At 31.4% G+C, this 25246-nt stretch overlaps 1 protein-coding gene across 1 annotated transcript in view; it reads right to left on the reverse strand.

The window, feature by feature from the left end:
• Nucleotides 1-783: 783 nt before the first annotated feature.
• The window catches only part of LOC143070749 (uncharacterized), a 43167-nt gene continuing 18704 nt past the window's right edge, over nucleotides 784-25246 (reverse strand). The window contains exons 3-4 of the mRNA XM_076244917.1: nucleotides 10492-10709; nucleotides 784-1169 (exon numbers count right to left, since the gene is read on the reverse strand). Of these exons, the coding sequence (XP_076101032.1) occupies nucleotides 995-1169; nucleotides 10492-10709 (393 nt within the window). The 3' untranslated portion in view covers nucleotides 784-994. The remainder of the gene's footprint in view (nucleotides 1170-10491; nucleotides 10710-25246) is intronic.

Below are 25246 nucleotides of genomic sequence, written 5' to 3' on the forward strand. Positions count from 1 at the left end.
GATTTATGAATTTCGAACAGCGGTATACTACTGTTGCCTTTATTAAACACCCGGTAAATGTAGGGCAAGATGAAATGTCATGTATATATATATAGTTTCAAAAAGACTTGGCCCAATAAATGATCCCTGTGGAACACCTGGCTTAACTGAAACTAAATCAGATTGTCTAAACCTTCTAAAACTATTTTTTTCTCGAATATTTACAAAAATTGAATCCTGAAATTAAGTGCATGAAATGGAAGCAAGCAAGGAACACTAATCCTGTTTTTTTTTTATCGTATCTTCATAATGGTTGATAAAATCAAAGGACAATTACACTAATAATTTATTAGTGTGTCCCCGACATCCTTCGATATTCGATGTGTTGCCGACATCCTTTTTCTATTTTTTTAAAATAAGACGTTTTTCGACCATAATGACGGATATTTGTGAGTAACAAGTATTTTCCCGAGTACAATAAAGAATTCGGACATGTTCATTTGTTGATAAAGTAGGCGGTTCTTGATAATCAAGATGTCGTTATGAAAAATTTTGCTGATATCCTGCATGTTTGACCTAATTCCTAAAACTGGTATCGAAGTGTTTGCAAACTTGACATAACCAATAATATTGAGAGATAGCTCATATATTTTCCTACTTTATATAGTCTTTGGTGGACTATTTTGTATAATCATAACCCTCATATAACTATCATTATAAGTAAAATTCTCCCCTTGAAGCGACAAGATGATGGTCCAATTTCAATCGCCGACACGCTGCGTGATGACGTAGATTCCCCCTCGACCTACTTGTGTCTGCATGCAATTCATATGCAATTGACTTTTTACAGCCCAAATCAGTATAGGACATTCACGTTTTTTCCGTCATTACCAGGATATGCACCGGTCCCAGCTGCCTGATAAATTTTTCACTTTCCCTAAGTGAAACATGTATGACTTAACAAATTCTGATGTACTAAATACTTATTTGTGCAACTTTGAACTAAACGGAAGAATTATATTTTAAATTTCTTTTTAGCAGCAGCTACTCTGTCATATAATTTTGTCATTATCTTAATCATCTTAATATCTGTGTATTTTGGATATGACATGCAACTACCCGGAAACATGTCTAAATTGTTGCAGTCTCTGTAGTGATGTAGAACAACATTGTGAGATTGAAGTGAGATCCTGTAAAGAGAAAAAATGTGTTGTTCAATTGAAAACAAAAATACATTCTAAATAAAATTTTACGGAGGTCATCACCAAATATAATCTTTAAACATTGAACAAATATGCAACTTAATGGAACGCCATAACTGTCCTCTGTAGGGGCTGATATTACGTGATGTGGTTTTATTATAACTTAATGATACCCTGTCATTATGAAAGAGGGACAAAAGATACCAGAGGGACAATCAAACTCATAAATCAAAAATAAACTGACAACGCCATGGCTAAAAATGAAAAAGACAAACAGACAAACAATAGTACACAACATAGAAAACTAAAGAATAAGCAACACGAACCCAACAAAAACTAAAGGTGATCCGGAAGGGTAAGCAGATCCTGCTCCACATGTGGCACCCGTCGTGTTGCTCATATTATAACAAATCCGGTAAATAGTCTAATTCGGTAGGTCACATTCATGAAAGGGAAGGGGATTGTAGTTACGACGTACGGAACATATCCGATATTATTTGTGAAACGGTTATTCCATAACGGTCAATCAATGTACCTGTCGTTCGGAATACAGAGAGGAAAATGAAAGAATAAGTAACAGTGGTTATGTAGTGCGATCGGATCGTAAACAAATGATGAAAGATCTGCTATGAAATCGTCAATGAAATCAAGTACAATGTCAATGAAATTAAATGCAATGTCAAAAAAATTAAATACAATATAGATATATTTTCATTACAATATTAAAAAGCGAAATTACTTAGAAAAAAAATTTAGATATGTCCGTCATTATCTTATTGTTACTGTGTAATAGATCACTTTAGGAAAATACAATAAGTGCTGCGTAACCGTATCAAATCATGGTGAGAAGGCAATTTTTAAGTTTAGTTTATTTTTTAAACACAATTTTAATCTCTGGATGAGTAGTAAAGAAAAAAGTAGATGTAGTCTATACACAATTTTGAATTGCAAGCAATGTTATACAAATGTTTTGATCTTTGATAAAGTCATTCGTCTGAATAATTGTAGACAAAAATGTATAGCCTCAACAACTTTATTGTCTAAGTTAACGGTCCTTAAATTTTATTTCTATCATTACTGAGGCCAAAAAAAGCTTTTATCGTAGTGTGCATCGCAGTTCATATATGGTTTATATTTTCATTCGGGTAATACCAGCAAAACTTGTGGCCGCTATTCATAATGTTTTTTTTCAAACACTTATAACATATACATGTTGTTCAAAAAGTCATTTTTGAACATTTAAAAAAGAACTTTGTTACGTTTTCATAGTTTTTGAAAGGATAGAGGTTTCAATGTTAAAATTTGAAAAGTCTCGAGAAAATTATTTCCCGCCAAATTATCATTTGCTTATATTTACTCGGACCATTTCTGTTTTTACTGGATCTAAGTTCCAGATTTATAAACAATTTAATGAGAAATGCCAGCACTCAAATCAAAAAACAAAATCATACATAGACTAAATAATTAAATAATGAACAAACGCGAAAGTTTAAGGCCATCAAACGAAACTCGTTTTTGAGAGTATAAAGGTCATAATCTTACGTTATACCATTAGTTCTCATACATTAACCCTTTTAAAGATTAATCTACAGTTAGAACAAATAGGTGAGTAGTTTAAATCACTTAAATCATGGAAATGGTGAAACAAGGTTCAAACTTTGTAAGAACATGCCTTTAGGTGAATATAATCATTTAAAGGGGAGTAGCCATGAACAAAATCCATCCGATAATGATTTTCAAAATGGTATCTTTCCAGGTAAAACACATTACATATATGTTCCTTTTTGCATACATAATGCTTGTGTTATATACACAATGTAACTAAAATGAGTGCATGCATGTTAATGCGTCGGGTTAAGTAATAAAACTGTATTTCCAATCAACTATCGATTGATGACTCACTTCCTGTTTTCTTAATATCTTACATTTTACCCATACTTCCACAGGTAAATGTTTAAATCATATAACTTTGATAGTTATTAATTTGAAGCATATTTTCTGTTTAGACATGTTAGACTTTGGACCTTATTTGTGATAACTGTTAATGTCAAGTCTTTACTTCACGTCCGTCTTTGACGTTTACTTGTCATCCGTCTATAGTGATATTGCATAACTTTGTCAAATGTAATTCATTATCAGTCATTACTTAAATGTGCATCACGTATCCCTAGTAGTCATTCCGAGAGTTATTTATTTGCACTACAAGGACGATAATCCTGGCATTGGTTCCAGTATCAGCTTCATAAGATTAAAGTGCTCCAAAACATTCTTATGATTACCCAATTATTAAGTCATTGAGTTGCAAAACGGAGGGGTTTATTCTTCTGGATGGTGTACAGATAGCAAAAGAGTTAAATTATAATGAATGAACGATCGGACTGAATGTAGACAAATTATTAATTGAGCTAATTGAATTCAGTGTTATCCAATGCAGCTAATTAATGTGATATACCAGTGGTGAAATGATTATCTTTTGGCTAGAATATCAGAAGTATTTATAAATATTACTCAAACATATTTCCTTTATTGTTCCACCGTTTCATTGCTGATCACTTTGCTTTATCTAAACAGTAGTTGAATTTTGAAATGGCAAAAATAAGTCGCTTGTCAGCTTCCTCAACCGGTAGTTTGGACTGATTTGACAAAATATTGTTTGTGCCAGGATAACACAACGCACCTTCTTAAATCGATAGATGAAAGATATAAAATGTGAGGCAATAATGTCTCTTTTTCAGTAAAAACTATATATTTAGTACCATGATTTATGCAGATAAAATAGAGTGATTAAAAGTCTCCTTAACGTTTTCAAAGAACTCAACATTCGATGGAGCAACAACCATACTCCGATGAAAATGTGCATACATATCATGTTTCATTTGTGATAAGAAGTCGTGTTTATCCGCATTAAAGAGATATAATGATTTGAAACTGAACCAATGATTAGTGCATTTTGTAACAGTAATACAAGATAAACAGTTTTTGGCAAAATTATTTAGTGGTGAGCTCATAGCAAAATCAATGAAGTGTCACCCTGCTTGTCTCGCAGCTGTATACAACAGTAGGAGAGCAAATAAGAAGAGACAAAAGAAACCGAAAGCGGTTGTTCTGAGGAGGAAAATGCGACGAGAGAAACTGCATTAGCTGATGTCATAACATATATCTTTGAAACTCCAAGAAATTCTGAATACTAGTAGTCATTTGTGTTTCGATAAACTGACCTGGCAAACCTTTACGAAAAAACATTAACACAACTTGTTATGTCATCTGGACAGGTAGTTTCTTCGCGTCTAATTTCAGACGTTTCAAGCATACTTGCAGGTATGTCCTTATAATGTTTGAAACGATACAGGACCAGAATCGCGTTATTATGATAACAATGACACCATGCATATGACAAAAATGTCTAAAAGTTAGCATCTTAAAATACAACATTTTTTGGATCCTTGGTCTCTGCAGATTACGATGACAGAAAATAACCTTTTTTATAACAGTTGGTGAACATTTTAGACCATTGGTCGAACAGTTAATTGCAGTTAGACAACATTTCTAGTTTTCATCTTTTCATGGGATTACAGAATGAGTATAATTGGTTAAATATGGTTAGGTTGTCGGGTGAAGATATTACAGAAAATTTTTCATTGTCATCATTTTATTCTCGAAAGAAGTGAGTCTTACTTGCGTAATGCCATTATTTCAAGAATCGGTTCACTAATTAGCTATTATTACACGTTTGATGGTAAAGGTAATTTTAAATACTGGACAAAGTCCACAACAACTATTTGATTTAGCAAGACAAATTCAGTGGGAATGGTTAGATGAATGTTACTCTATATATCAACCGGGCCATTTTATCGCATATCATTAGTTCTATTATTACACTCGATTGATGAACTTCTGCTAACCGGAACTGGTGATTTATATTTACAATTTATATCTGTTTAAACATAATGTAGGTCTCTTTGTTGTATTTCGAATATGTGTCATCGCTACAAAAGATGTTGATTTGTTTCAATCTCTACTATGGAGCAAAATAGTGTCAATTCTAAATGCAAGATAGCCACCGTGAAAAATCAGAAATTAAAATTTGTTGGCTATCCCTCTAATATATCGAAGGGCGCCCAAAAATTGTAAGTGCCAAATACTATACTTGTATTACCATGTACATGATTTTATCAAATGTCGGTACTTAGCCACTCCACTAAAAAGACTGACATTAATGAAATTGGCTAACCGACCAAATTGCGGAACAATTTGCAATACATCGAGTACATCGAATAATTACTGAACCTCCGATTACTAAGTTGACGATACATTCTGGGACAAACATTTCACCTAATACATGTACCACATAAAAATGTGTTTAAATTAAAATGTGAATTTGCTCCGGATAGCATTAATTTGTGTTTTGAAGCAAATTATAGACGCAGTAAAACATCACAATCATGTTGGTTGACAAACATGTCATGCAAAGGTCGATTGTTTAGGATCAAAAAGATTAATCGTTACTGATGCCCTGAAACTTATTTTTCGTTAAAATCATTCAGTATTTGTAGTTCCTTCTAGCGTATATTTGATATTCGAGTTATAGGCAAATTAATGTAGATAAAATGTAGATAATGTAGACTTCAAAAGTCAAAAAGTCTGAAAAGACCAGTTTTTGTCTGAATTTGCATGAATTTTTACTCGACATTCTTAATTTGTATGAATAATTTTAAAAAATTCTTGACATAAAATTGAGAATGGAAATGGGGAATGTGTCAAAGAGACAACAACCCGACCATAGAAAAAAACAACAGCAGAAGGTCACCAACAGGTCTTCAATGTAGCGAGAAATTCCCGCACCCGGAGGCGTCCTTCAACTGGCCCCTAAACAAATATATACTAGTTCAGTGATAATGAACGCCATACTAATTTCCAAATTGTACACAAGAAACTAAAATTAAAATAATACAAGACTAACAAAGGCCAGAGGCTCCTGACTTGGGACAGGCGCAAAAATGCGGTGGGGTTAAACATGATTGTGAGATCTCAACCCTCCCCCTATACCTCTAGCCAATGTAGAAAAGTAAACGCATAACAATACGCACATTAAAATTCAGTTCAAGAGAAGTCCGAGTCTGATGTCAGAAGATGTAAACAAAGAAAATAAACAAAATGACAATAAAACATAAATAACAACAGACTACTAGCAGGTAACTGACATGCCTGCTCCAGACTTCAATTAAACTGACTGAAAGATTATGATTTCATCATATGAACATCAGGCACAATCCTTCCCGTTAGGGGTTTAGTATCATACCATCATAACATATATGAGAAGAACATAACCCGTGTCATGCCAACAACTGTTTTTTTAATAAATGTGTTTAGTTCCGATGCAAAGACCCTATAAGTGAATCAATATTAACGCCAAAATATGCAATCTTTAATGACCTGACAACAGTCTCGTAACTATATCCCTTCTTAATAAGTCTATTTAAAGGTTTTGTTAGTTTTTGAGGTGAATACTGACACCTTTGTGCTTTATAAAGAATATTTCCATAAAAAATTGGATGTCAAATACCTGAACGTATAAGAAGTCTGCATGTTGAGCTATATTTACGAATGATGTCCTTATACCGATGATAAAATTTAGTAAATGTTTTGACTAGTTTGTGATATCGAAAACCCTGGTGTAATAATTTTTCAGTAATACATAAATTTCTCTCGTTAAAATCTAAAACATTGTTACATACACGAGCGAATCGTACAAGTTGAGATATATAAACACCGTAAGATGGTGACAAGGGAACGTCACCATCTAAAAATGGATAATTAACGATAGGAAATGAAAAATCATCTCTTTTATCATAAATTTTAGTATTCAGCGTTCCGTTAGTGATATAGATATCAAGATCGAGGAAAGGGCAGTGGTCATTGTTAGTATTAGCTTTATTTAAAGTAAGTTCAACAGGATACATTTCTTTAATATACATACTGAAGTCGTCATTATTGAGAGCCAAAATATCATCCAAATACCTAAAAGTATTATTAAATTTGTTTATAAGATGTTGTTTCGATGGGTCTTTGCTTATTTTTGTCATAAATTGTAACTCATAGCAATACAAAAACAGGTCCGCAACAAGTGGTGCATATTATTAATTAGTCTTATAAGTTTCTTGATTTTTCTTGACATGTGTCTTGACAGTATGAACACTGTCTTAAAATTTCTCGACACTTCCTGTATCATCTGATAAGAGTCTGGATTAGTCTCGACCAATTCTTGACTGTCTTAAATTTGTCTCGATCTGTCTTGACATATTCTTGACATTCTTAATAATGTCTGAATATGTCTTGACATATTCTTGACATTCTAAATAATGTCTAAATATGTCCCGACACATTCTTGACAGTCTTGAATATGTCTTGACATATTGCACATGTACATTTTGCCTGAAATGTGTACAGACTTATTCTGTACTGTTTATGACATTATATTGCTGTTATATACTCCTTTTTATTATGGCTAAACTAAACATTGAAGAATCAAGGATTAATTTATACAAATCCTTGGGTATAGTAAGATACCCTTTGTGTGCACCTAAGTTGGAATACCCTGAATAATCCCCCATGTAGTTTAATTTTGATTTATTTTATTAAACGTTTAATTAATTGTTTTCACTTGGAATATAAGTCGAAGTAACTGACAAACAGTATTTAGATTTTTGCCATTCGCAAAACTGCCAGTCAAATTTGCTTTACTAAAATAGGTGTCTTGAAGGCAGTTTTAAAATGTGACTATGTGTCTTTTTTGGACCCCACAGTTCATCTTTTGGGTTTGGGTGACTAAAAAAGAGGATGGGGCTTTCGTGTAGGTCAAATAATTTGTTCTTATCTTGATTCAAAAACCTTGTTCATTTTTAGAACAACCCAAAAACATTTTTTATTCAAATTTGAGTGTTGAATTTTATAAATTTTTATCATTTTTTTTTGTGACTCCTTCCTGAAAAGAAAAAAAATATTTAGATCTATATTATGCATGTCTGTTTGAGATCCATTTCTTAAGATTAATGATTTCTATAGAAATCATTAATGGGAATCATTATGAATACTTTTTTATTATTATTCCTGGAGTAGATAACAATTTTCTTTTAATCTTTGGAATGGTCAATTGATAAGTTGTATGGCTGCTAACAGGTAAATCAGTAATTTCTATTGGACAGTTGCGTTTATTCTGGGGCGTGGAAACCTTAATTTTATTAGGAACATCCTGTCATGTGTAATACTTTATGCATTCCAACGGATGACATTACACAAATGTTTCTTCTGTTAAATGAATGATTTGTATATTATCATAATTTGCTATTTATATAAACCACATTTTTGTACAATATTTTTTTACCATATTAACATTGAATATGATGAATGTTGAATGAAATATGACTATAGTATGATTGGTTTTAATCATTTAATTATTAAGATTTAGAAATCAAAATTTGTAATCTTTAAAAAACTCACATTTAAATTGTTTTATATCAACACACCAACATTTGAATTATTTCATACACTAGATTTCAAAGCCATATTTGCATTTGTAAAAATATTTAGATACCCAAATTTTCAATTATTTTACATACCTAACGTTCATATTTTTTGTAAACAGTATATTATTTAAAGAGGAATAAAGATTAAAGTTATATCACGGATAACTCAGAACTGTCAAGTAAATTTAATACACAATTCAAAATGTTCAGAATATGTCAAGCCATACTGAGAAAAAATAAGAATGTCAAGATTATGTCGAGAAGTTTCAAGACAGTATTCAAATGTCAAGAATTAGTCAAGAAATTTTAAGACCATATTCAGAATGTCGGGAATATGTCGAGTACATTTCATACAAATTTGATATAAATGAGAATTGGTCAAGAAAAATTAAGACACAAGTCATACTTTTCGAGAATGTCGAGTAAAAGTTCATGCAAATCAAGACAAAAACTGGTCTTTTCAGACTTTTTGACTTTTGTAGTGAAAGGCGTAGCCTGGAGAAGCGAAATAAATGTGTTTACACTATGCGAGGTGGAATATGAGTTATCAAAATTCCTTTTGTATTTGTTTTCGTTTATTTTGACGTACTGCACTGCTGCAGGGGACACTCAAATGTATTTTTTTTTTCATTCGCGTTATGTATATTTTAATTATATATCATTCGCAGCGAAATCGATATCATACGGCTACATATAATACTAATCTAAAGTGACCAAATACCACTACATCAATGATTAGACTGTTTCATTTGTATTTCAAATAAAATGTAAAATGTATAGTTTATCAAATCAAAGTGAATGATTTGAACACAAAATATGTTACTATAAAACTGATTTATTCTGATAAATAATAATCTGTATTGAAAGAACAATGCTGGCTTTGAAATGGTATACTCAGAAATATCAAGTACTTACTGACATTAAAGTTATTATCCAAGAATAACATCCCCATAGGAATTAATGGTGTCAGACAAGATTAGTTGATGATAGCTTTTGTCAAAACAGGCTTCATTATGTACAATAAACTCATCATAGATACCAGGATTAAATTTTGTATGTACGTCAGACGCGCGCTTCGTCTATAAAAGACTCATCAGTGACGCTCGAATCCCAAAAAGTTAAAAACGTCAAAAAAATACGAAGTGGAAGAGCATCGAGGACCAAAATTCCTAAAGGTTTTTCCAAATACAGCTAAGATAATCTATTTCTGAGGTAGAAAAGCCTTAGTATTTCAAAAATTCAAAAGCTCAACAGATAAATACGTCAATCTTGCTCATTTACAATATCCATCAAAACAGATGTTCTGTTCGTACATTTGTCCTGTCAACGTTTATTCAGAGTGTTAATTTATTTCTTTTTCAATTGTAGCTAATTTTTGTTTTGGAAAATTAGTGTATATTGGGGTGAAATTTCGACACTGCGCTAATTGACGGAGTCTCGCTGGTATACAAACAGAGTCCAAAAGCACAATTTACCTAACGATAAAATCGATTTGTTGTAAACCATTATTTAATAGAAACACAATCACAATCCCAAAAAAGTATTGTCATTCATGTATACATGGTAAAAATAATGATGTTTTTTTGTTCAAGCTGTTAGGGCAAATACGTTTCGACTTCTTCAGTTAAGTGACATCTAAATCTAATTTACCCAGTCTTTTAAACTGTTGTATAAAAACAAATGTGAGAAGAAATGTAACCAGTCAAGCGCAAAAAATAGAAAGATGATAAACGTACAAGAAATTTGCTCCGCATATAATTTTTATCATGCTCTAATTATTTAAATACCTTCTATATCCACTCTTGGACCGTGTTCGATGAGTATCAATTGTTTCGGTTCTGTGTGGCAAATAAATATTTTTATATCGATATGCAAGTGGAGATGTTCTTCTCAAGTATCTACTGGTCATCAGAGGTTCTACTCCTGAAACTCCCCAGTCCGTTATAAAGAATGACACATTCAGGGTGAAGGCTGAAGCATCCGGATACGATGGCAATAGCTCTGACTAGAAATTAAATGGTAAACAAATTGTTAGGTCAGAACAAAATTTTATGGTAAAAGTAATGAACTTCCACTTACTCCTTTGTGTTGTGTTTAAAATGAGTTGCTGCTGGAACAATTACTATAGTTCTATGTTTTTTTGTATTGGAAAGAAAAAGAAGATTATTACGTTATTGTAATAAAAAAGAAAAAAAATTATACGTTATTTTAGTGAATAAATTACTCATTCAAATAAAGTGTTTCCTTGCAATTCGTTTTGTTATAATAAAACACCCATGCAACCACGCATCCCATTTTGCAGATAGGACCCGACACAAATATCAATTTCGTGTTTCGGTAGTTAATTTAATAGTGGTCATTTTAAGATGCATTATTTGAATATAATTAAATATGAAAATTATTCATGTTTATATTGATATATTTATATTTTAATTCTTCTTCAATATATCTAGTTATTATGACAGATCTACCATCATCAGTATTTCACTTGTATTTCTAATTTGCCGTATTGCTTCACCTTTAATAAATCCTCTGAATACATGCTGTGAGTGACAGCTATTTCTGTGCAGAAACAGATAAGAATTTGTTTCTTTAAAATGTATTTCAAGGTCAAAGATGCCATATGTTGTAAATCGTTGACCTTTAATTACATCAACATCCAAGAACGACATTTTATCGTTTTTGATTTCATAGGTGAACTTTAATAAGGGGTTATAATCATTTGCTAGACGAAAAAAATCTATAATTTCATCTGATGTTCCATCATATATTATGAATCCATCGCCTCTATATCTGCCATGATAGAATATTTTGTCTTTATATTGAAATGCAGAAATAATTTGATTCATTATTTCAAACATAAGTATGTCACAGATTTCCGGTGAAGGAACTGCACCAATTGCCGTACCTATTACTTGTTTGTAAATTTTCCCATCAAATTCAATTTGTTATAATAAAACACCCATGCAACCACGCATCCCATATTGCAGATAGGACCCGACACAGATATCAATTTCGTGTTTCAATTTGTATGTAAAGACCACTGCTCACTATGTACTTTTTAAAGACACTTAAACTATGGGGTCACCAAAGGTTCTCAACACCTTAATAAAGTAATTCGAAAAATTAATCAGAAATAACACGATGTTTTGATTTATATCAATTATATAAATCAAAACATAAAGGTTATTCCCGATTGATTTTTCGAATTATTTTATAATTAAAGGCTTTAAGAAACCTTTGGTGACCCCACAGTTTAAATGTCTATCGTAGGTACGTCGTGAACAGTGGTCGTTACAGACAAACGTTCACGTAAATTGTCCCGGTCAATGGATGTATTTAATGTGTTAATCAATGGCCACAGCCACACTGTTTTGAATTTCATTCTATATATATATATGTAAACAAGTCTAAATTGAAAACTACGTACAACCCTAAAATTGAGTTGGATAAAAACCGCAATTTTTATACGTGTGCATGTAAAACAAATTTAGTTGTAGAAGTGTCTATATTATATATATGTTCCGACTTTAAATAACATTTACAGTCATACTTACCTTCTTGTGAACACTTAAAATTAACTTCATCGCACATAACGTTCATACAGATTCGTGACTTTTTGTGTAAATATTTTAATCATCTGTAAATATTTCGTGGGTATTCAGTGAATCTTGGCTGGGACTGACACGTTTTGATATAATGATACATGTTGTACGTACAAACAATAACATGATATTGACATTTCTACGACAGAAGAGTTAAAATTGGAATTTCTATTCAACTGAGCGAAATGGACTTAAAAATATACTGATGGCCAAGTGTTATTTGTTAAAAATATTCTGTTAATTGAAAACAAAAGTGCTTTTGCAAGATGTGGGGTAGCTCCACTAAAAAAAATAGAAACTGGAAAGTATGAAAGAAAAAAAGTCCACGAGATGACATGTGTTGTTGCTCTACTATTGAAGATGAACTTCATGTCATTCTTACATGCCCATTATATGTAGTTTTAAGACAAATATTATACATTTTAATGAACATTTTAACCTGAATACATGTATCAGATAACGAAAATGTTATATTTTTATTTAATAACGGCAATTTTGCTGCTATAGTCGCCATAAACACTAACAATATTTTATTGAAAAGAAACTATATATCCTTGGTTGAACTAGGCTAGACTATAATTCTTCGCTTATTTGGCAAATCCATATGCTACTAAGATATTTTCAAATATTCAAGTTTTGATAAATACCATTATAAATATCATTTTGTCTTAGTTTCTGATGGTCACATGCACGTAATGTTATTCCATTGAGAAAGTACAATATACAAGATTGTCGGGTAAATGTGGATTGCGGATTAAAATGTTAAATGTCAAACTTGAATTAACAAATTAAACTGAGGAGAATTAACACGAATATGTATATTCTCTTCAACAGTGTTTGAATTCTCTGTTCTGAATTTTATTTAAACTAAGCTAAATATGTTTTGTGGAAAATTCAATAAAAATAAACATTATATGTATTTGAAGGCATTATTTTTAATTAAACAAATATAAGATCAGGCAAATTGAATTTACAAGTTTAAGATATAATCTATTTTTTTTTTTTTTTTTTTGATAGAATAGTTAAATATATGGTATTATCATAACAAGTCTTTATTTGAATGGAATAAACATGCAACACTTTCACGGATTCATTTTTCATTGTGTTCATGGTTGCCTATCTGTATGTCTAAAAGATTATTATCCGAAAAAATAATTCACAATAGTACGTTGTTAACTAGGTTGGTCCCCTCCGTAAAACATTAAGTATGCCTTCGGAATATACAAATATTAAGGTATTGTCAAGAATTTCAATAACGGCCGGGAAACAGACTAGTTGTTAACCTTCTATGATTATTGAAGCATGACGGATTTTTTGTTCGGTACGTCTAAACACTGCTAAGGAGTCCTAAGTGCACTAAGGCCTTGACTATACAATGCCACTAAGGACTAGAAGGAGTGTTGTTATATGTATTATTTTTATATATCATGTTAGAGATTGATATTTATTGCATAAATTTGAAATTTTACAGAAAAAATAATCATAAATAAACGAGATATTCAACATTTTTTAGACACGTGCCGGTTTTTCTTTGATATGCCGAAAATCAATGAACCGATTGACACGTGCCAAATAACATAGCAACTGATTAAACAATCACGATCTTTTTATTTCAAGTAATTTAAAACAATTGTATCAAAAAGATTTTTGCTTCAAATATTTATAATTAGATGTGTTGTTCTTATTCAAACTGATAAAAAGGACAAATAATTTTGCTGTTGTTTTATTTCTTTCCAAACAAAATTGTTTGCCATAGGAGACGACTTTGATGAGCGGCAACTTATAAGTAAGGGTGTGGTCAGCTTGTTAAAATTTTTATCATGTTTATGTAAGATATACGAAGACAAAAGGAATATATATATATATTAATTCCGAGAAAGATATACAAAGACAAAAGGAATATATATATGTATGTAAGTGTTTTGTTTTTATTTTAATTCCGAGAAAGATGCGTGTATATACAAATGATTTCACTAGAAATATGAGTAATTCCGAAAACCATCATAAGAAACAACTATTTTCAGTTTCATGAAATGGATACTAGTAAGCGGTTCTCAAGTAACAGTGCCACATGTGGACTCCCGGCGGACGGACGGATGCCGGACATTTGTATACCATAATACATCCCGTCAAAATGTTGACGGGCGTATAAAAAAAGCGTAGTGCGCCCGTATGTCAAAAAGAAATCTGATGTGTATATTTTTTGTCGAGTCTTCGACTTTATTCGAAAAAGCGAGACTAAGCAATCCTACATTCTGTCGTCGTCGGCGTCGGCGGCGTCTACAAATATTCACTCTGTGGTTAAAGTTTTTTTAAATTTGAATCACCGTTTCTTAAACTATCCTGGATTTCTACCCAACTTGGACAGAAGCTTGTTTATGATCATAAAATAGTATCAAGAAGTTTTTAAACATTTATTGGATTCATAAACTGTCCTTGGTTTTTACCAAACTTGGACAGAAGCTTCTTTCAATTAAAAGATAGTATCAACAGGAATATTTTATTGATTTATTTCCTAATTTTTGCTGAGCCTGCGATTAACAGAAAGAATAGGCGAGACACTGGGTTCCGCGGAACCCTACGATTTTTTTTAACAAATTGTCTGTTTAAAATATTGTATGAGATCATTTATGAAATAATGACTGGTATGTTCATTACTCACTGTTGAAGGCCGTGGGTGACTTATGGGGAAAACTTCTGTGTCATTTTATTTCTTGCGATGAGTTGTCTCATCCCCAATCATACCACATCTTTTTCTTGTTATCAAAACTTCAACACGTACTTTCAAAAACTTAAAGAACGATTGTACGAATATGTATTGAAACCTCGTAACCAGCTTCAACATGTTCATTGGTGAACAAGTATCATTTGCGAATCTATGAAACACGTATGCAAAATGGCGATTAAATGGAAACCATTTAAAAGTATACCATAATTTGTGAAAACGCGTCACGGACAAGTCAAACTCAGACGACGGACGACGACGAAGACAAGTGATAACAATATACGAACGCAAAATTTGTATGCGGTCTTTTAAAAACCGACATTTAATTTAGATATATTGCTCTGTTGACAAATTTATTATTTACATGAAATATTTACAAAATACACCTGAGAAAATACTTCTGCGTTCTGAATTTTTTTTCAAAAACTATTCATTTATTAGTATCCAACTTTACCGATCTTGTCGATTAAACGTTAACACAACAGACAAAAGGATTCCCGTGTAATCAGTTATGTAATTTGACACGTGTAAAACGGTTCATTGATTTTCGGCATATCAAAGAAAAACAGGCACGTGTCTTAATAATGTTGAATATCTTGTTTATTTATTATTAAATTTATTTTTCTATAAAATTTGAAATTTATGCATTAAATATCGATATAATACCATAATATGAAAAGAAATTCATGTAAACTAACAGCATCCCATCTAGTTAGTGGCATGTTATAAGTTCTTAGTGCACAAAGGACTCCTTAACAGTGTTAGACGCACCCGTGGTTTTTTTTTTTACCATGGGGTGTTTTTTGTTCTGTTACTGATGACATGTTTTGTCCTTTATGAATCCATATGACAAAGACTCTAATAAGGATAAATTTTGTCTCCTAGAAAAATCGGTAGTTTTTATCCATTTTTTGTTCATTTTTTATCCGATATAAAAAATTGAAAAATAGAAACAATTAATTGAAGTTTCGTAAGCATCTATCAAGACCAAGCAATTTTTGACTAGTATAAAGGGTTTCCTTGGTTTTATAGCTCAAAACGGTATTATTCGTTTTGCTTTACATTGGGTTGAATAATGAAATAATAGCTCAGCACACTTCGGCGCAGACCAGCACACTTTGGCGCAATGGTGTGCGATGGTTTATATAACGCGGGATACCTCAATTAAAGTCTACATATGTGCAATTATTATGAACAGTATATTTGTTTCAATGTCAGTATATAAAGCATTTACTATATTGTTATTGTCTATGGATGTTATAGTTCAAGTTGCTGTGTACTAATTGAGACATCGTCCTATTTGATGTTTTGCATGTGGAAATCATTCTTCCTTCTACATGTATCTTCATGTGTCCCCGAGGGTATCACCAGCCCAGTAGTCAACACTTCGGTGTTGACATGAATATCAATAATGTGGTCATTTTTATAAATTTCCTGTTTACAAAACTTTGAATTTTTGGAAAAACTAAGGATTTTCTTATCCCAGGCATAGATTACCTTAACATTATTTTGCACAATTTATTGGAATTTTGGATCCTAATGCTCTTCAACTTTGTACTTGTTTGGCCTTATAAATATTTTGATATGAGCGTCACTGATGAGTCCTATGTGGACGAAACGCGCGTCTGGCGTACTAAATTATAATCCTGGTACCTTTGATAACTATTTACTTAATTTGTTCCTCTGATGAGATCCTCATTTACCATTATATAATCATAAGAATAGTTTGTTGACCCGTATGTATTTAGGAAATGATACTCAATCGTACGTAAAAACAAATATTTCGTATACTTCCCGTTTCACACTACTACATCCATATTGAATTTTACTCACAACTCAGTAAGTTGATACCAGCGCGGGATACATGTATGCTTAAACCTCTTATTCTAGATGTCAGGTAATTTTCTTGTGTTTATGTTCATATGTTGGAATGCTGTCTGATTGACGAATACCCGTCATTTTATATATATATATATTTTTTTTAATTTGTTTTTAAGGGATTCACCCAGTTACACCTTTTCATTTAAGATATATTTCCGTGATGTAACCTCGAAAGATTAGTCCGTGACAGCACTAAAACAATAAGGGAAATGAAACCTCTTCTCGCATGTTGCACTTTGGGTAATAGTTCTCTTCGAGAGAATACTGCCTTGAACTCAATTTTGGTATACATATACAGAAGCCACTATTTGGTTCTGAAATGGATATTTTTGTAAACACCAAAAGCTAGGTAGAGCCTTTCCCTTAATTGATATAGGCTCTTAAATTCTGAAATGTTTAGAGACAGTGCTAGGGCTGTTAGCAAGTCAAGGTCGCTAACTCTCATTATTCGTTTAGAGATTTTCTGAAAATACAATGGTTTTTGCCTTAGTCGAAACTAAAACATTAGCAGAATATGACTGGTGGCCTTCGGCTGTCAACCGTTCTTTTCGGGTTGTTAATTTGACATATTCCCGATTTTCATTCTTAATTTTAAAATAACTAAAAATATGATTAACAATTGTCAGTTCAAAATACCTTTTAACAAGTCAGTGCGTTGATACAGGTTATATTCTACTGAATTTACTATATCCGTTATTATTACGTAATACATATATTATATAAGTCCTGTATCCAGGTGGAAATAACGGGCCCGTAATAAAAATATGTGGTTTGTATGCCAGGTAAAAGTGGGAACTGGTGGTATGTATACTAAAATGTTTATCGTCTTCGATTATACATGAGGGTGTAGATGGGGGTTTATAGAAGGAAATTATAGACATAAAAAAACAAAGATTACAGAAAATAACCAGACAAATGTATAGACAAGAAAATGATGAGGTACTAGAATATATGGAATAAAGAATGATCGGCAAAAGGTAAAACGAATTAAAGAACAAATTGCCTAAAATTATAGAATACAGAAATAATGAATCCCCATTCAGACCCTCGTGATCTGACATTTAAAGCTTTAGGACAATTCTGGGCATGCGATACAGTTTTAGACCGACAGTGATTTTTTTTTACAAAATCAATTTGTACATGTGTATATGTGCTAAAATTATATCTTCATGTGCTAAATTCAAAGGACAAATGGCATTTACTTAATGTTTCGGTTTCTTGGACATTTCTGTCCTTTGAGCAGACACCCTTAACGTTTTATGTTTCAAAATATACAGATATGCAGATTTCGGTAAAGAGATAAGGAATATCTTCGTTACAAAATTTTTGTTCTTACTACATTTGTGTAACAATTCTTTGTTATTAATGATTTTTGTTAAAAGCAATTGATTTAAGAAAAAACGGTATTTTTGTTGTATATTTATCTAGTTAAAAAAAGTCGTTAATTTCTTCATATTAGTTGAAACAAAAATCTCCATACGGTATCAAGCGAAATGTTATTTCTAAAAAGAAGGGACATATTTATGCTCTTAAGCTAATGGTTAAATCTCGAAAAAATGCATCTTTTCCCGATATTACAGTTTGACGTCGCGCAAAATAACATTTACGGCAGCAATTTTAAATGTGTCGATAAAAAGAACGAATTTTTCAATTATTAAGTAAGTAAATTTCTGTCAAAAATCATTATATAGGAAACTATTATGAAGGTCATATAATTGTGATAAGACTGATAATAAAATACTAATTCAATGTCATGCAATAAGGTTAAATAAATGCTAAAAGTTTTTAGAAGAAAGAGTTTAATGTCTGCTTTTTTAGATTAATTGTGCGAATTGTTTTTGTATGCAAAAACATCAAACAGAGAGATAAAGAGAATCACACCTAATTGAATAAAATGAAGGTTTGAAATGGAGAATGTGTCAAAGAGACAACAATCCGACCAAAGAGCAGAAAATGATGCGTCTAAACACGGATAAGGACTCATAAGTGCACTAATGAGTTATAATATGCTACTAAGGACTAAACGGGGTGCTGTACAATGTAAACACATTTCTTATCTAGATAGAGATTGATATTTAATGCATATATTCAAATTTAATCAATAAAAGATCACACATGATAATTGAACAATCCCTGTGCCGTTTTTCGTAATTTTTTCCGAAAATCACTGAACTATAAGACACGTGTCAAATTACATACATGTAACTGATAACACTATTACCTTAAAAAATGAAAAACATAATTATTTGGATAAGAAAATTACCCTGGCATTTAGATGTTTTTATTTTTTGTTTAAATCATGTAATAAACATCGGTTTATGATTAAATGAAAAAAAATATAGAAAATTGTTAAGCTGGTTTTTTTTTCAGGAAGGAAAATAATGTTTGCATCGAGAAAAATAGCCCCTCCCCTATAAATGATCATTAACTTACCTAAGTAGGGGCTTAAATTTGGACACCGATCGCGAGGCCTGACTGCCATAAACAACAGATCAAAAAGAACCCGTACTGAATCGGATACTGCCGAAAAATCAAGATAGGACATTGGCAACGCTTTAGATAACAATACTGAGCGAATTGATAAACTTAAAATAACTCATCTTAATGTGTGTGGTATAAAATCAAAATTACTGAACCCTGATTTTCACCAGCTTATTACAAAGTATGATATCTTAGTGTTTTCAGAAACTAAATTGGATAACCTTGATGTGCTGGAATTACCCAGAGAGTATGATTACTTTGCAAAAAACAGAAGGAAATTTAAAAACAAATCAGGAGGTATCCTTATTATTTTCAAAAAAAATCTCAAACAATATTTACGGTTTTTAAAGTCTGATTCTGAATTTGTTCAATGGATTGAAATTTCAAACCAAATATCCTCCCTTGATCAACATACTCTATTTGGTTGTACTTATGTTCCACCTGAGTTCTCAAAATATTCATCTGATGAATCATTCATTGAAATTGAAGAAGAATTGTTAATATTTTCTCAAGGTATCAAAAATATTGTGATTGTAGGGGATTTCAATGCTAGAACTTCTTCTTTGAAGGATTATGTTGATGATGATATAAATTTACAAGAAATACTACAAATTGAAGAAGATGTCATTAATGATAATACTTCGAGTTATTCTATACTAAAAGAAAATAATATTTTACAAAGATTTAATAAAGATACAGGTCGTGTAAACAAATATGGAACAAAATTATTGGATTTTTGTAAAAGATGTAACCTATTTATAGCAAATGGTCGTCTTTTTTCAGACAATGGTATTGGCCATACAACATGTAAAGATGCTAGCATGGTAGACTATCTGTTACTTTCACCTAATAGTTTTAACATAACTACAGATTTTGAAATAATTGATTTTAACCCAATGTTTTCTGATGTTCATAATAGAGTCCATTTTACAATGAAAATAGATAACGATAATCATCAGAAAAACTTAACTTTTAATCAAAAGGTAGACCAACATGTTCGTTGGAGGTCAGATAAAACAAATAAATTTATTCAAGAAATAAATGATGATCCCAATAACTCATTGAATGAACTTAACATCATGTTGAACAAGAGGCTGTCACAACGACAGCAAACCGGATTTATTTACATTTATTTGTGTCCTGGCAATATCACAAGAACCATTACTGATGAATGGTGAAAGTGAAAATCATCAATATCAAATTTGACCTCCATTTTGTCATCAGTATCAACATTATAATAATATTTCAAAAGCTTTGGTTGAATGGTTGGTTCATGAGAAAATGCACGGACACGACGGAAAACACCATTTTTCAATCTTTCAAGAACCATAACTCCTGAACGGTAAAAGTCAAAATCGTCATTATTGAACTTGACCTCCATTTTGTCATCAGTAACAGCATATTAAAATTTCGGAAGCTTTGGTAGAACAGTTCATGCATAAATGCACGGACACGACTGGAAACTCCATTTTTCAATCTTTCAAGAACCATAACTCCTGAACGGTAAAAGTCAAAATCGTCATTATTGAACTTGACCTCCATTCTGTCATCAGTAACAACATATTAAAATTTGGGAAGTTTTGGTAGAACAGTTCATGAGTAAATGCACGGACACGACTGAAAACTCCATTTTTCAATCTTTCAAGAACCATAACTCCCGAACGGTAAAAGTCAAAATCGCCATTATTGAACTTGACCTTCGTATAGTTGTCAGTAATAACATATTAAAATTTTAAAAGCTTTGGTTGAACGGTTCATGAGTTAATGCACGGACAACATTTGATTGCCGCCCGCCCGCCCGCCCGCCCGCCCGGCCGACCCAAATCAATAACCGACATTTTTGTCACAAACATCCGGTTAATAAAATGAATGAAAACACACAGGTTAATGTCGATCAGATAAATAGTTTTATTGATAACCTTTGTAAATTCTTAGTAAATAGCGCCACTGACGCTTTTAGTGATAACAAAAATAATAGGTCTAAAAGGTCACCTAAGTTAAATACAAAACCTTGGTTTAATAACGAGTGCAGAGAAAAAAGAAATGCATTTCATCGGGTTAAAAATACATATAAGCATAAAAAATCTGCAGAGATCAAACAACTTTTAAGCACTTCTGCTAAAGATTATAAGAAAACACTAAATCAAAATTTTGGTAAGTATCAAGAAAAATGTGCCGCTGAGCTTAGATCCCACTCGAAATCTGACACAAAAGCCTTTTGGAGGACTCTTAAAAAATATTCTGGTCAAACTAAACAGAACCCTCCAATTCCTATTGACACATTTTACGAATATTTTAAAAAATTGAATCAATATGAACCCGATGCAGCTGATGATGCTATTGATATTGATTTTAACTCTATTTGTGATGATGCTTTGTATGATTCAATTTTGAACGATGAATTTACGGAAGCTGAAATAACTGATGCAATAAAAAATTTAAAGAATAACAAATCACCAGGATTAGATAATATTTTAAATGAGTATATAAAACATTCAACTCCAGCATTGGTACATATTTACTGTAAAATATTTAACATTGTTTTAGAAACCGGAATAATCCCAGAGCACTGGACTATTGGTATAATACGACCAGTTTTTAAAAACAAAGGAGATACCATGGATCCTGATAACTTCAGAGCAATAACATTAATAAGCTGTTTAGGAAAAGTCTTTACATCAATAATTAATTCTAGGTTAACCTTTTTTGCAAATGAAATTTCCTTAATTTCATACAACCAAGCTGGATTTCGAAAAGGTAACTCTACAACCGATAATTTATTCGTATTGCATGCCTTTGTATCACTCTATCAATCTTTTGGAAAAAAACTATTTTGTACGTTTGTTGATTTTCGAAAGGCATTCGACACTGTATGGAGAAGTGGTCTGTGGAAAAAACTACAGAACAGTGGTATAAAAGGGAAAATATTTACTGTTATTTTTAATATGTATAACAATATTAAATCATGTGTAAAATACAACAACCAACAGTCAGAATATTTTCCCTGTCTAACTGGTGTAAGACAGGGGGAAATCTATCTCCCTTTCTCTTTTCTATTTTTATAAATGACTTAGAAAAATTCTTTATTGATTTAGGTGGATGTCCCCTTGAGATAGTTAAAGAAAAATGTCAAAATGAGTTAAATTCAATTATGAAACTGTTTGCCATACTGTACGCTGATGATACCGTCATTCTGGCGGATTCAGCAGAAAGTATGCAAAATGCACTAAATATTTTTCAGAACTACTGTGAATTATGGAAACTTGAAGTTAATGTTACAAAAACAAAAAGTATGGTATTTAGTAAAGGCAAAGTGCGAAGGAAATTTGAATTTAAATTACAAGGCAAAAATATAGAATTAGTCGATACCTACTCATATCTTGGGCTCATATTTAAATGTAATGGTACTTTCAATGAGGCGAAGAAAAAAATGGTTAATCAAGCACAAAAAGCATTATACAGCTTGTACAAAAGTATTAGAAATCAAGCAATCCCATTGGATTTACAGCTTAAAATGTTTGATGCCATGGTAGAGCCTATTCTTTTATATGGGTGTGAGATTTGGGGATACGAAAACCTGAAAATTTTAGAACAAATTCACTTAAATTTTTGTAAACGTATTCTAAGAGTAAGATCTTCAACGCCTAACTATATGGTATATGGAGAATTAGGCAGATTTCCATTAGAAATAAAAGTCAAAATAAGAATGACATCATTTTGGAGAAGGATAATGCATGGTGACAAATTAAGTAGTAATATGTATAGATTATTATTAAGTTTAATGCAAAATAGCGGTCAATCATTCAAATGGCTGAACTTTATAGAATCAATATTTAATGATACAGGACTAGGATATGTGTTTGTCAATCAAGATAGTGCTGACTACAAACATCTGACAAAACAGGTTTTACAAGACCAATATATACAAAAATGGCATCAAGATGTCCAATTATCTTCCCGAGGTGTATTTTATTCTAGTTATAAAAACTGTTTTGGATTTGAAAATTATTTAATAAAAATACCGGAAAATGCAAGAATCTGGATGACAAAATTAAGAACGTCTAATATAAAAATTCCCATTGAAACTGGGCGTTGGCACAATATTCCGCCGGAGGACAGAAAATGTCACATATGTAAAGAAAGTGTAGGAGACGAATTTCACTATCTTTTTATATGCAAGTCTCCTCAACTTGTTACTTTTAGAGAACAACATATCCCTAGTTATTATACGAAGCATCCAAGTAAACAGAAATTATCTGTAATGTTATCTTACTGTAATGTCAATTTATATAGACAGGTGGCATCTTTTATCAAAAAGCTGAATAACCTATTGTGATATGTATATTAATTTGTCTTATTTTTTTTATTTTTTTTATTGTTGTTTTTTTTTTTTTTAATTATATTGTTTTTTATTTTGTTTTTTTTAATGTTACCTTTGTATTATAAATCATGTTTACCATTGTATATATGTACCTCATGTTACACATTTATGTGTCTGAGCGTTGCTTTACAATAAAATCTTGAACAAATCTTGAAAATCAGATTACGAACAGCAAACAGTGGATACACCAATTGATATGTATGAAAGACAACGACGGACACAAAATGATTGCACTGAATTATTTCAACTACCATTGAGATCGATTTTTCAAATCTCCTTATCAAATTAGACATGCATTTTAAAAAACCTTGGGATATCTATTACCGTTTGGTTTCAAATTGGAATTAAACATTGCATTTTCATAAAGAGTTTTAGGTAAAACCCCGAGAATCTCACCTCCTAGAAATTTGAAGTGTCAGGATGATCCAGGATGTTTGAAAATATGTAAGATTTTTCTTACATACTTGAAATTGTATAAGGAATATAAACACATTCAGTATGTTTACTGTATAAACAAACAGCAGACACCAATTCTGTCTTATATTGTTTAATTCATTTTTACTGAGAGCAAAATTTGATTAATTGATTATTCAGTGGTTGTTTAAACGTCCAGTGGCAAACATTTCATGCATATTCAGGACGAAAAGTCGTTTCAGAAGTATATTTATTTATGAAGTATTTTGTATTACAAATGTTTTTTTAATTATTTGGTAAATGTCATTTTCTTAGCTAGTTCTGATTAATTTGTACGAATCAAATTTTTCCGACAAAATAATATCTTTTGCTCTAAATTAACACATACGAGTCTGATAACAATGGATAATATAAGGAACATTGTAACTTACATAAAAAAAAAAAGAGATTATGATTGTTTAATCAGTTGATCGGCAATATCAAGGAAAAACCGACACGTTCTAAATATAATTGTTCAACTACTCATTTATTGGTGAAATTAACCTAATATGTCCTGTTGATAAGTATATATGTAGAGAACTACAAAAATTTGCAGTGCATGTTAACATAAAAAAATCAAATAATTTCTGCTATGCTTGTAGTGAATACGAAAACAGCTTACAATATTTTTTAGACATATACATAATATATAATCTTCAAGTTATAAAATTTATCCGTCAAAGTGAAAAAATATATAACATGAAAATAAAAATACATAGATCATTCATTTATTGCAATCAATTATATCAAACATATAGTTGAAATAATTTCTAGAACCAGTCACTGTCTTCAGATATAATGCGTCGGACATTGTATGCATAAAAATAAAATGTAGATTTTTAATTGTATGAATTAAAATTAGTACGGCTCTCGCGGAACACAATGTCTTGCCTTCGTTTACCGTGAACTTGAACTCTCAGACTGAACAAAGTCAAAACACTATATTTTGATTGTTAGGAGCTTATGTCCAGGTTCACAAATATTTCCGGTGCCTATAAAATAGCCGACTTTAATTA

The sequence above is a fragment of the Mytilus galloprovincialis genome, chromosome 1 (assembly GCF_965363235.1).
Source record: "Mytilus galloprovincialis chromosome 1, xbMytGall1.hap1.1, whole genome shotgun sequence".
Lineage (NCBI taxonomy): Eukaryota > Metazoa > Mollusca > Bivalvia > Mytilida > Mytilidae > Mytilus > Mytilus galloprovincialis.